Source organism: Nilaparvata lugens, chromosome 4, assembly GCF_014356525.2.
Source record: "Nilaparvata lugens isolate BPH chromosome 4, ASM1435652v1, whole genome shotgun sequence".
In the NCBI taxonomy this organism is placed as follows: domain Eukaryota; kingdom Metazoa; phylum Arthropoda; class Insecta; order Hemiptera; family Delphacidae; genus Nilaparvata; species Nilaparvata lugens.
Window position 1 is genome coordinate 22777354 of NC_052507.1, and position 12287 is coordinate 22789640.

General features: G+C 35.2%; 2 protein-coding genes across 4 annotated transcripts in view; both read right to left on the reverse strand.

Annotated features, from left to right (window-relative positions):
* Window positions 1–12287, reverse strand: part of LOC111047815 (hemicentin-1) — a 482899-nt gene that overhangs the window by 398396 nt on the left and 72216 nt on the right. The window lies entirely within an intron of this gene.
* Window positions 9909–11667, reverse strand: LOC120351115. The gene is made up of 2 exons (XM_039427128.1): window positions 11238–11667; window positions 9909–10734 (listed from the first exon to the last, which is right to left on the reverse strand). Exons 1-2 carry the CDS (start codon window positions 11566–11568, stop codon window positions 10730–10732), a joined length of 336 nt encoding a protein of 111 aa, XP_039283062.1. The 5' UTR covers window positions 11569–11667; the 3' UTR covers window positions 9909–10729.

Below are 12287 nucleotides of genomic sequence, written 5' to 3' on the forward strand. Positions count from 1 at the left end.
TTTAGGCATTTTTTCGAGATTCATCTCCAAATCATGAAGAAGATGTTTCACCCTAAACATTGAGTAATATGGAATGTGCCAATGGATGGAGGAATGCTGCTCGAGTCTTCCTCCACCTCTCTTCATTCAGGATCACGATAAATAATTCATAATATTTGTTTTGATAACTGCTGAGCATTTACGAACAAAAGAGAACACAATTTGGTTAGAAATGGTAAATTGAACGCTATTAAGTAATTTTGACTGAGACTGGAAGTTGTTTCAGCAGGTAAAGTTGGGAGCAATAAGATCGGTATCGGCTGTTATCGCGTAAATGAAATCGAGTGAGGAAGAAAGGTCAAGCATTTTTTTATTTGATGCTTTGTACACGCCAACTTCGAATAAGGGAATCGTTTGGCAGCCAGAACAATTCATATGCAAGCCATCATGCAGCCTATCATAGAAGTAGATGGCTTCATTTCAGTTCCACGTATAGGAGTGAGAGTTCAACACCGAACACAATACAAGGACTTTTTACAATTCATTGTTCTTCAATTGTGAGGGACACATCAATCAACAGATTTAGGATTTTTTGATCGATCATTTCGTTGGAGAAGGTCAATAAGGTTTTTTTATATTAATTATACTACAAGCGACTTATGCATCAAAGGCAATAATGTAATTGAACTCTATTAAATAATAATAATATAATCTTCGATGATTACGATAGTATATTACGAAGCAAGAAAGCCTAGAGTATGGAATAGACATAGTATTTTAACAGTATGAGATTGGAAGCTGGAATAGGATAATAATATTTTTTTTTAAATTTATTTATCTCATTTGAGGTTACATAGCATCATATACATACAGTGTTTTGTTGCTCCTCTAGCTTAGAGCTAATTGAGGAGTATTCAAATTTGATATTACATCATAATCGCTATAAATTCTATAAATACTACAAATGAAAATTTTTTAAAGTGTTCAATTTATGTTTATCATATTTTTCATCTGGGATTCGATATACAAAGTTGTGAATTTATATAATAATAATAATAATAATTTTTTTTCTATTCAAATTTTTCTCACATTACATAATATGATAGTTTACATATAAGAGTGATCATAAAATAATAACATCTTATATTCTATCACATACGTCGTGAGAATCTATTAAGATCTCCATAATATAATAATAACAATAATAATGATAACTCTACGAACTAAAAGAATTAATTAAGATCTCCTAATGATGTTTTTTTTTCTTATTCAAATTCTTCTCACATTACATGAATGATAGATTTTACAAATTGAATTAATCATTATACATATATCATCTTATATCTATCATATAAGAGTGAGAATCTATTAAGATTTTCCTACTATAATTGTGCGGCTGCCCCATGAAGCTAATTTTAGCTTATATTGGGGCATTGTACATGCATAATAATAATAATAATAATAATAATAATAATAATAAATAAATAAATTTATTTCCTTTAGAAAATACAATCAAGCAATTAGAACATACAAAGTAGAAAATATCTACAATACAATAGGCTTATGAAAAAATATGGAATTTAATTCTATTGGAAATTAACCTACTCAACTATGGGAAACCCATGTACTGGAACAGCTGTATTGAACTCTACCTGAGATAACATCAGTCTTATCAATATTCCATTTCCATGAATATCAGCTGAACATAGGAATAAGGAATCATTCTGATAACGCCCTCATTATTCTGATAGAAATTAGATAAGGGAAAATCTTCATAATAATCAAAATAAAGATTTAAATCAGTCTTGTATTATTATGTTTAATTATTTTTTTCGTCTTATTGTTTCTCATTATGTTTCATTATTAGTTTTTGTCAATGGAAACGTTCCAATATTTGGTTGATATGAATTCTAAATTGAAAAATGATAATTTTAATCCGAAAATTCATCATCGAGAATAAGTTCATATTTACAGACGTACAGAGTCCTTTTTGAGCTTTAGAGAATACAAGAAGAGCCATGAACTCGGAAAATTTGTGCAATATTGATCGCAATCCTTTAATTGAGCTACAGTCAGATTATTCACCTTCTCGATAGTCCACTACAATAATATAAAGCAATAGTTGACTCGGGTTTTGAGTAGAATATGTGTGGTTGAGTGGTGGCACACAATGAGGGCAAATGTAGCAAGGCTGGTCAATCCACTGCACATTGCGGATAATGAGGTCCCCCGAATATTCCACATGAAATATCGAAGCTATCGGACGACAACCGACCGTTACGAAGCACCCAGATCCGTTTCAAATGAGCTCACCAACCCCCCCCCCACGCAATACCACCACCACCCAAACTTATCATTATTACTGCGGAGCGTCCTATCAACCCCCTTGAAGCGCCATTACTCTATCCACTATACCCGCTCAAATCAAGCGAGGCAAAAATCAGGCACAAACGCTGTAATTACGACTTGATTTATTTAGGGTAGCGCCAGCATCAGCGCCGATTGCAAGTCTCCGTTGCGATATTTATAGCCGCCGAGTAAAACACAAGATTTGTTAGGTTACGCTTCAGCCAAGAGTGCCTTAATCACTATTTGCATATCGAAGCATGTCTCGTTAGACTCGTTCAATTAACGACAAAAATAATGACTGCCATTCAACTGTGTTAATGTAATTGGCTGTTAGCTTTTATTGCGGCGGAATAACCCACCTGAACGATGTACTACAGGGCTTGTTTGTAGGGTTGAATCTGTATTGATCACTAATAACCCAATAAAGCAGCATTACCCTTTTTCAAAAACCTTTACTATACTGATGACTAGTCAACAAGTTTCTCATCCGCTTCAAACTTTCCAAGTGCATATACACTTCACATTTGAAAGGAATCAATGGAGCATCAATGATTTTCAACTAAATATCTAATAGTGATAACACTGATTTTTCCACGGACCATACGCTTCACACAACATTATTTCAAAATGGAAAACTGTTCATCAAAAGCGTTATCAATCAATTCCCCTTTCAAACTTGAAATGATGATACTATTTTAATATACATCGCACATCATCTTTTCGTCTGTTAATATTAGGCAGTTGAAAAGTAAAAAGATAATGAGAAAATTTATTGAATGCAATAGTAACAAAACATTACTAATGAATGAGTTCTTCTCTAATGTAGAGGTTTCTATATGCTAAAACCCATTTAAAAAATTCATAATACAGATTCGATATCATCTTTCCTATTTCTTATTTCTTCTGGATAATTAATGGGAAAACAGTCATGATTTCTCCAGAAGAAAATATAATGAACTATCATGTACTGAACAGGATTTATTGTAGTGCAGTGAAAACTTGAACTCATGAATTCCAAAGCATCTACAATTATTCAAGACAGTCGTTTCAAAAAAATTGTGGTAATTCTCATTGTGGAAAAGATTTCAGCATCTGATGCTCAACCGGCAACTGAATACAATGGACGTTTTAGTCTTTTTTAGTGAATGAAATCCCTCCAGAACGTCCCATCTTCATCGAAAGCACAGAAGAATAGAATTGCAAATTCGCTATTGAATCAGTGATATTCGAAATTTCTAGGCATAACTTCATGGTAAAATATTGACGACTGATTATCATGTTATTTCATGTGGAAGGATGAGAATGTCATACATATTCGAGTAGACGACATTTCATATTCAGAAAATCCTTTTTGGTTCCTTGAAAAAGCAACATCCAGACCACACAATGTGCGTCCGTGTCATCTGTTCGATGAATAAAACCTTTCATTTTATTTCGAAGTTGAAAAAACTTGTTTTTTCTTCTCTGCTCCACCAAAAACGAGGCACCAACCTATCAAGAATAATATTGAACTATTGACAGTTATTCCAGGTTACAATATTCCATTTTTGCAATTCTCCAATATTGTTTCTTACTTCATTGTTATTAGTGTCTGATTTTAAAATAAGAAGTACATGAATATAATAAACTGTTGCAATCAACATCCCATAGATTAAGATTGAATCCAACAGGAGAGTCTCTAGTAGAATATTGAGTCATTTCAATGAAAGATATGACGTTCTAAGAGTTCGTTGGTTGAAAGTAAAATGTTGTTTTCAGTCTGGGGTTTATAAGATTATTATCAATCGACATTGAATTATGTTATATTTTGGCAGCCATAGATGTAATTTGATGAAAATAAAGAAGCATCAGTTTACATCAAATTATTTGTGCAGGCGGAAACTTATGTAACCTGAAGTGTGTGTTCAAACAAGTTGAAAAGTGGAGACAATCCAATAAAATATTTACTCACCTATCAGATTACATCTCTGAAGATTGCATTGAAACATCAGGAAGAATAGTAGCTACCGAAAATTGACTTACCTGGAAAAGAGAAATATAAGAATCATATAAATTTATGTAAGAAAAGATGATTTAATGAATCCAATTGATAACACACTGCACAACATACTTAATGGGCTCACAAACCATAACCAACCAATCCGAATCTCGTTTGCACAGACCAATGACAAGAGCCTAGCGCTTATAACATTGATTGATTATTTACATTGACCATCATTTCCACAAACTATATTGAGAGATAGGGATACAAAAATGGGCTCAGTACAAGAGACACAGTAGCTGATAGGAAGAATGTTCACGATGAGAAGAGTATTATCCTTATTGTTCTATATACTGAGAACAAATAATAGAAGAACGATGGAGAAATTCAAAGGTAGAACAATCAAAAGGTAATCAAACGTGAAGAGGATAAAGGAGGTTGGGGAGGAATAAGAAGCGGAAAAGAAAAAGGAAGACGAGGAGGTGGAAGAGGAGGAGGAGGAGGAGTAGGAAAAAGATGAGGGAGTGATGGAAAAGGATGAGGAAGTGGAGTAGATGAAGGTTTTGGAGAGGAAGAAGGAGAATAAGTAGAAAAAGAAATGTAGGAAGAAAATTCAGTGTTTGGCGAAAAAAACTTGCAACTGAGATGGGACTGAAAGCCCGCCAGACTGAGTTGGACGCTTGGAACGGGCCTAGAGCACGCTACACCCACAAACCATGCATAGAATATAACTTTGTATTATTTTCTTGTCATATATTTGTGTGCCGTCTATCGACTTATACCCGCGAATAACAGTTGGCAAACAAATATGTATCTATCACACTGTCGGCTGTTGGCTGCTTGCTGCTGGCTTGTCCCAGAAACTTGTGATTGCTTGCTATGCTTGTTTCACTCCATTACTCACGCAGTTCTGCCCGTGCCAGTGCAGCCAACGCACGAGCGCCGCCGATTACCATCACAAAACTCACAATGCTACCCAATGAATAACTTTTGTCGGATTCTTGCAACAATTCTATTAAATTTAGCGTTGTTCTGTTTTGTCTAAAGTTTGCGTTGAATAATAACTTACATTAAGGATTCTAATTTATCTCTAGTTTTTTGTATATGTACTTCTGAGCTCACTAGTTTTGCAACGTTGATAATTCAATCCTAACTCAATCATAGCAGATTCCTATCATCGTGATACTCCCAAAGTCAAGTGTTGTCAGCGAAGACTTATACAAGTTTGTTTTATTCTACTGTTCATTAGAACAATTTTTTAGTGGTACTTACAATAATTTATCGAGAGGAATGAATTTTCCAATCACCATAGAGAGTACACAATTTCTCCATCAATTGTGTGACATGTTGGGTTAATACTAACTTGACCTGTATCTACGTGGATTCTAACCCTGAGTAGTATTTTGGCTTTCAAGAATGAGAAGAAATGACAATTCGCCAGTTTGAGGTGAAAAGTGCATTATTGAATTCAAAAAATGGATGTGAAATCTTACGAAAAAATTGGTAGTTCGTCAAATTGGATAAACTGGATATGATGAAACACACTGCAATGATATGCAACACCACCGGATTTGGAGGTGACGACGGATGATGACGGGTAGGCCTAGTTAGGCACATTACCACCAGAAATAGACCAGACAACACTCCAACAAACATGTGCTGACCAAGTTGTGGGCAAATATTTTGATCTCAGTGCTGCGACAGTTCATATATACAGCAAAATGGTGTTGGGATCGGGACTGTATGTTTGTGTGTGTGTGTGTGTGTGTGTGTGTGTGTGTGTGTGTGTGTGTTGGCGTGCAATAGGAACAGACAGGTTGGAATTTCGCCACTGTTACATGATACAGCCCCTCTAGGAATCGCTGGAAATATAAGCCACGTTTCGCTGCCCCAACCCCGAGCCAGGTCGTCAAAACAGGCCTTAAACGTTGAGGGTGCGTGCAACGTCCTGTGTCAGAGGGCGTGATAAATGTGAAACGTAAACGCTCTCACTGTCAGTCATTTGTTTGTTTCGACTCTTCTTCTGTTAACAACATACACCTTCGGGAATAATCTCTATTATCTTCGCCGCCATTGAGCTGCAAAAGTTTTTCAACTGTGATTATTCTGCATTGGTCTCATTAATAACTTTCCTCCTCGTTGAATAGCCCGCTACTACATCATTAGTACATTCTCCATTAGCAGGTTTGCTCTTCATTTCCTGCTCTAATTACCTGTGTGATGTTATCATACTATCATCTATTTGTGCTTTATTCCACTTTAAATACACTGAACCTAATCATGCTGACATTCAAAGCAAAATTGACTTCGATCATTATGAACATCATTATCATTGTCTGTCCCTTGTTGGTACCATTGGATGAATTTCATTCATTAAATATTGATTAATCATCTCATTGGAATTAATGGCTAGCTTTCTATCATGTTCTAATCTATATTTAACCCTTAACTGGTATGGTCGGGTCAAAACTGATCCTGCCGACTACACTTTCTTATCTTTTGCAGGAATAATCCTGTCGATCGCCCTCTCACCCTTGTATTCTCCTACTTCCGCCACCACTACAAATTGCAAGTATGCTCTAGCTGCTCGTGCGTGTAGTTTGCGATTTATTAGCGTTTTGGGTCAGTTTTGACCCAGCCATACCGTGAGTAGTGAATTCGGTTTTTCAATTTCTGGGTCACGTTTGACCCAACCATACTTTCAATAGTTATTCTTACAGATAATTACACAAAGGCCAACTAAATTCATTCACCGTAATTACCATAATATATTACTTATTACTTTATCAATTACTTACTTACCTACTTATATATCACATAATGATATAATTACCTCATAATCACCATATATTGGGATTTTGGTGCATTGGCTCCATCAAATGATGTAATTTTATACCAATTAAATTTTATTGGCTTTTGTGTAATTATTATTATTATTATTGATAATATTATTACTTCTTTCATGAAGGTAAATGATTTTTGGGCCCCAATACAATTCTACAGAAAGACAAGTTCAGAAACAGAAATATCGCTGGGTCAAATGTGACCCAGCCATACCATTAAAGGGGATTCAATCTGTGAATCTATAAATTCAATTATCTATAAAAAATGTGTAAAAGATTTTTATAAAAAAATAGTGTAACACAAAAAGAGAACATCAGGGATATTATATTCAATAAAAAAACTGGGATTTACACAAGTAGAGAGAACATTTCCATACAAAATGTAAGATTTTTTGAAAATTTTCAGTACATAACTTTTACCTATGTCAGTTTTTTTTGTGAACTGATAAAAACTATGTTATTACAGTTTTTTTTGGAGATGGCAAAGAAGAGACTTATGACATAAAAGCAAAGAAGAGACTTTTGTTCAACAGGATGTATTTTTTTTATTTTTTCAAAAATAGTATTGCACATTCTTGACATGCTTCAGATTTTTTCAACATAAATATTTTTTAAACTGTAATTTCATATTGTAAATGGTCTTGGAACAACAAGTAGACTATGTTCTTATTTGATTTTAAATATAGAGACTTAATTATACATTGTGATGAATCTTTCAAATAGATCTCATGAAAAGAGAGAAAAATTGTGATTACCTTTTAAAATGAAAGAATTTGCTAAAGGAATAGTTAGCGACCGAGCGATAAAGCTTACTTATCAATAACTGTATATTTGATAAGAGTACCGTTCTGTACTGAATATTTTTCTAGGAAAATTATTCAATAAAATTATAATTATTTTGCAAATAAAGCACAAATTGTTTATGAATCGCTCACTGATTTTGAGGTTACACTTTGTTTACTATCGATCAGATGTTTTAAAAACAGTTCGAACGCAGCTGACTGATTCGAAGTATCGTCAAATGTCACGCTGGCTTCACGTAAGATATAATACCATCTCTAAAAATCAAAACTATCCATAAAGGATCAAGAATCTCAAATAAAAAAATAAAATGTATGTGTTATCGTTGAAATTATTTATTATTTAAGAAATTATATTATATGTCAGGTCTTATTGTAACTAAATAGGTCATAGCATGAAATTATATTATTGATAAAATGGCAGAAATTAATTATAATAATCTCAAACCTAATAAAAATTGTACAAGAATATTAATTTATTAATAATTTAATTCAACTGAACCACATGGTAATTAAATCTCTTTGGTAGGTCTAAGCCAATCACAGTGCATAGAAATAGCACCAAGAAGGTGATCGTTTGAAAGCAACACATGTTAATCTATTATCAGACACCAACCCTGCCTTATCAGTTACACTAGCACGTGTACATTGTATGAGAGGAACTATGTCTAGAAGATTAAGCAGTTTTAAGGATTACATAAATTAAATTATTATTGTAATTAAAGGAATTGTATTCTACTACTTGCCACTGACGTCATGTTTACGTCACAAGCGTTCTACCAATGGCAAATTTTTATGCAAATTATTACATTGAGATTCTGAGAAGCAAGGTCTAGCCTAAAAGCTTAGAGAAAAGAGCAGCACTTCCCTTTTGAAATCCTCACCGTGCAGATCTCTTTTTATAGTTACCAAAGACCTATTTGTGAAAATTTCTTGTTCGATTTTAAATGTTCTATTTGTGAGCCGATATTTTAGGCCAATTTATTTGTTATTCGTAAATTTCTGTTCTCATCAATCGATAAATTTAAAAGCTTAAAGTAAATTATCCCTTAATTAATTCGGTGAAGGAGATATTTAAATTAAAATTCCCCACGTGCTGAAACCGAAGCCTGGATTGCCGCCGATCAAACGATTTTTTGATCTAAAGAAGAAAACCACGACGACCAAGGAATTTCACGTGAGTTATAAGTCATAAGGGGCCCCAATCTACGCTTCGAAAATATCTCAGTGCAGAAAAACATAAATTTTTCTTCGTTAAATTATTGGCCACGCCGACAAGCGCTTTTAGTTATTAAGAGCCTAAAATTTATTCATATTTAATTTCTAAGAATTTGTAGTTGATTAACTATCCTCCGCTGCCTGAACCACGACCCCGAGCAATTTTAAAATATTTTATAATTCATTTTTTCTCACTATTTTTTTTTTTTTCAAAACTGTTAAACTTTATCAATTGTAAAATTCTGTTGAATCACGCATGGTATCATGCAAGCACAAGAAATTTTTTAACTATTCTGTTAATGCTAAATTATTATCAACCTGTAAATCAAATTCTGAACCTGCACTGTATGATTACATATTTTATTGTAATATATTTCAGTTTTGTTAATTCGCTTTCTGAGTTCGATTATTTCTTAAGCCTGTCAATTATTGTGTCTGATACGTTCTATATTATCAAGAACCGATCGAATACGATCATTAGAATAATTGAATTAAGCTGGATATTGGAACAGGTCTAAGTGGATGTAGCGAGTGGGGTCAGATCGAGATATTTATTCTTTGTCCTTACCTGCTCATATATCAGCTTTTATCTGTTACCTACCTCGACTTTGGAGCGAACGCATCAATTGTACAGCAGTGGCAGCCATAGATCATATAAATTCCTACAATAGAGCTTAAAACCCGACAAGACTCTGTTCTCGACGTATATTCTGAACGATATTTGGTTCAAATACCATAATTAGGTCTATATTGAAACAATTTATAAAAATTTACAGAAAAGAGGATTGAAGCTATTTACATTTTTAAAAGTTTTTAAAACATAAAGAGGGAAGTAAAATTAAATCACGGATATATTGCGGAATAATTCAAACAAAACACTGCCCCTTTTGTATAAAATTGTGCAAAGAACACTAGCCTATATATTGAATTGCGGCAAGAAATTATAAAAGTAAGATATTTATAATAATAGTAATAATAAATTATAAGAGGCGTACCTGTATTACCGCATAAGTGTTCACTGTGTATCCTGTGTGTCCTTGTCATTTTTATGTTAACGATATTGCTAACTTGACTCATTTTATCACTGAACACATTGCTAAACCATTTTTTCCGTATTTCACTCACTACGAAGCTATCACAATTTCTATTGGATTTCTTATTAATTATTTTATATATCACAACACTTTCACGTTTATTCACCACACACGTTCGTCGCATTATTCTCTCACAAACTATGGCAGGAAACGACCAGGTCAATCCAAGTCTGTCGGACACCGAGGACATCTCACCCGATTGTTCGCCGCCATCCGCATCTGCCGCCGCATCCGCCGATTTCCATCCCAATGTACTGGATGATTTATCTTCGACGCAGGCGGAGGAGAGCTGCATTCTGGTGGAGGATACGTTGGTAGCCCAAGAGCCGGAGGATGAAACATCAGAAGAGCACTCAGTCGATGACGTCGCAGAAACAGGAACTCCCATTTCTCGCACCGTTGCTCGGATAAAAAACCAGCGGCTAACCGATAACCATGCACCCGCTCCCGCCGTTGACTGGACCCTCATCCTGAAAGAAATAAGGAAAACCAATGAAGCAATAAATAAAACAAATGCAGAAATAAAAAACTTAAATGAAAAAAGCGACCAAACAAGGAAGAATTAAAGGAAGACAACAAACAATTAAAGGAAGATAACAAACAGGCAAAGGAAGAATTAAAGGAAGACAACAAACAATTAAAGGAAGATAACAAACAGGCAAAGGAAGAATTAAAAATGGAAGTTCAAGAAGCAAAGAAGGTAAGCGAACAGGGTTTGGAGAAATTGAGTCAGCGGATGGATGTAGCATTCCGTGACACAGATAAAACCATCAAAAAATTAGCTGAGTGTCTGGATAAATCAATTTTAGAAACAAATAACCGATTGGATAGGATATCCGAAGATATGCATATGGGAAAAATCAACGTCGAAGTCAGCATTAAGAAACATATACATGTGGAGAAGGATACAATAAAGGTGTTAAAAGTCAAACAAGCAAGCGAACATGACACATGTATTGAAAAACCAACCCACCGAGAATGTCAGGACTGAAGTCGCGCCGCACCCCGCAGAACGCCGAGAGGGACCAGCCGACATCACCCGCCAGGACGAGGACGTCATTCAGGGCATAGAGGGACTGCCCATACCACCGACCGCAGAATGCCAAGAAGAGCTGGACGACATCACCTGCCAAGCCGAGGACGTCATCCATGGCATAGAGGGGCCAGCCGTACCACCGCGCGCCGGACACCAGGAGTCCAAGGACGTTGCCGACCACGTTGAAGAGCAGCCCGGACCGCCGACCGCCCACCTCATCGTCCATCCACCGAGGACAGCGCCTGCAACATATGAACCCAGCATTCATGGAGATCGTTCACACAACAATAGAAGTAAAACAGAAATCTACAACAAATCAAAATCACAACTGAAAGTAAAAACCTACAAATCAAAACAACATCCAAGTGAAATAGCAGCTCCACGGAAAAGAAAAATAATGTCAAGAAGAACCTATCTACACCGCCGTCATGTTAGGCTAAAATCTGACATCAAATCTTTTACCAGCATGCAAGAAAAAAGGAAGACGGTATCAGAAAGGACCTACAATCACTGCAGTCATGTCCGGTTAAAATCAAACAGACTGTACACCGGCATGCAAAAAAGAAAAAGATTATTCAAAAAAACCTACAGACACCACCGGCATGTAAGGTTTAAGGATATCAAACTGCATGTCACCGGCCGACAAAGAGGAGACACGTATGTAAGAAGTGATTTACACCACAGGCACATTCGTTTTAAGCCAAGTTTGATAAAACGGATAGTCGCAAATTGGAATCAGACCTTGGATAATACCGAAATAAAATTTAGATGGGGGCTTAAGAAATAATCTTTTAATTAACTGAAAGCTACATTTGTGGATTATATCAGCTATCAAACCTCTTCATAGTCACAGCCTACCCATCAAATCATATCTTTGCAGACTAGCCTCTTTCTACTACAGCCTAATAATCAACATAACCTAAACTTCGCCGCATCTCAGCTAATAAGGAAATATTATTAATCCACATCAAATGAAGAAATTGAAAT

Coding starts and splice junctions, on each gene's coding strand:
- LOC120351115 (XM_039427128.1), bottom strand. CDS start 11,568: ATGAATGCTGGGTTCATATGTTGCAGGCGCTGTCCTCGGTGGATGGAC.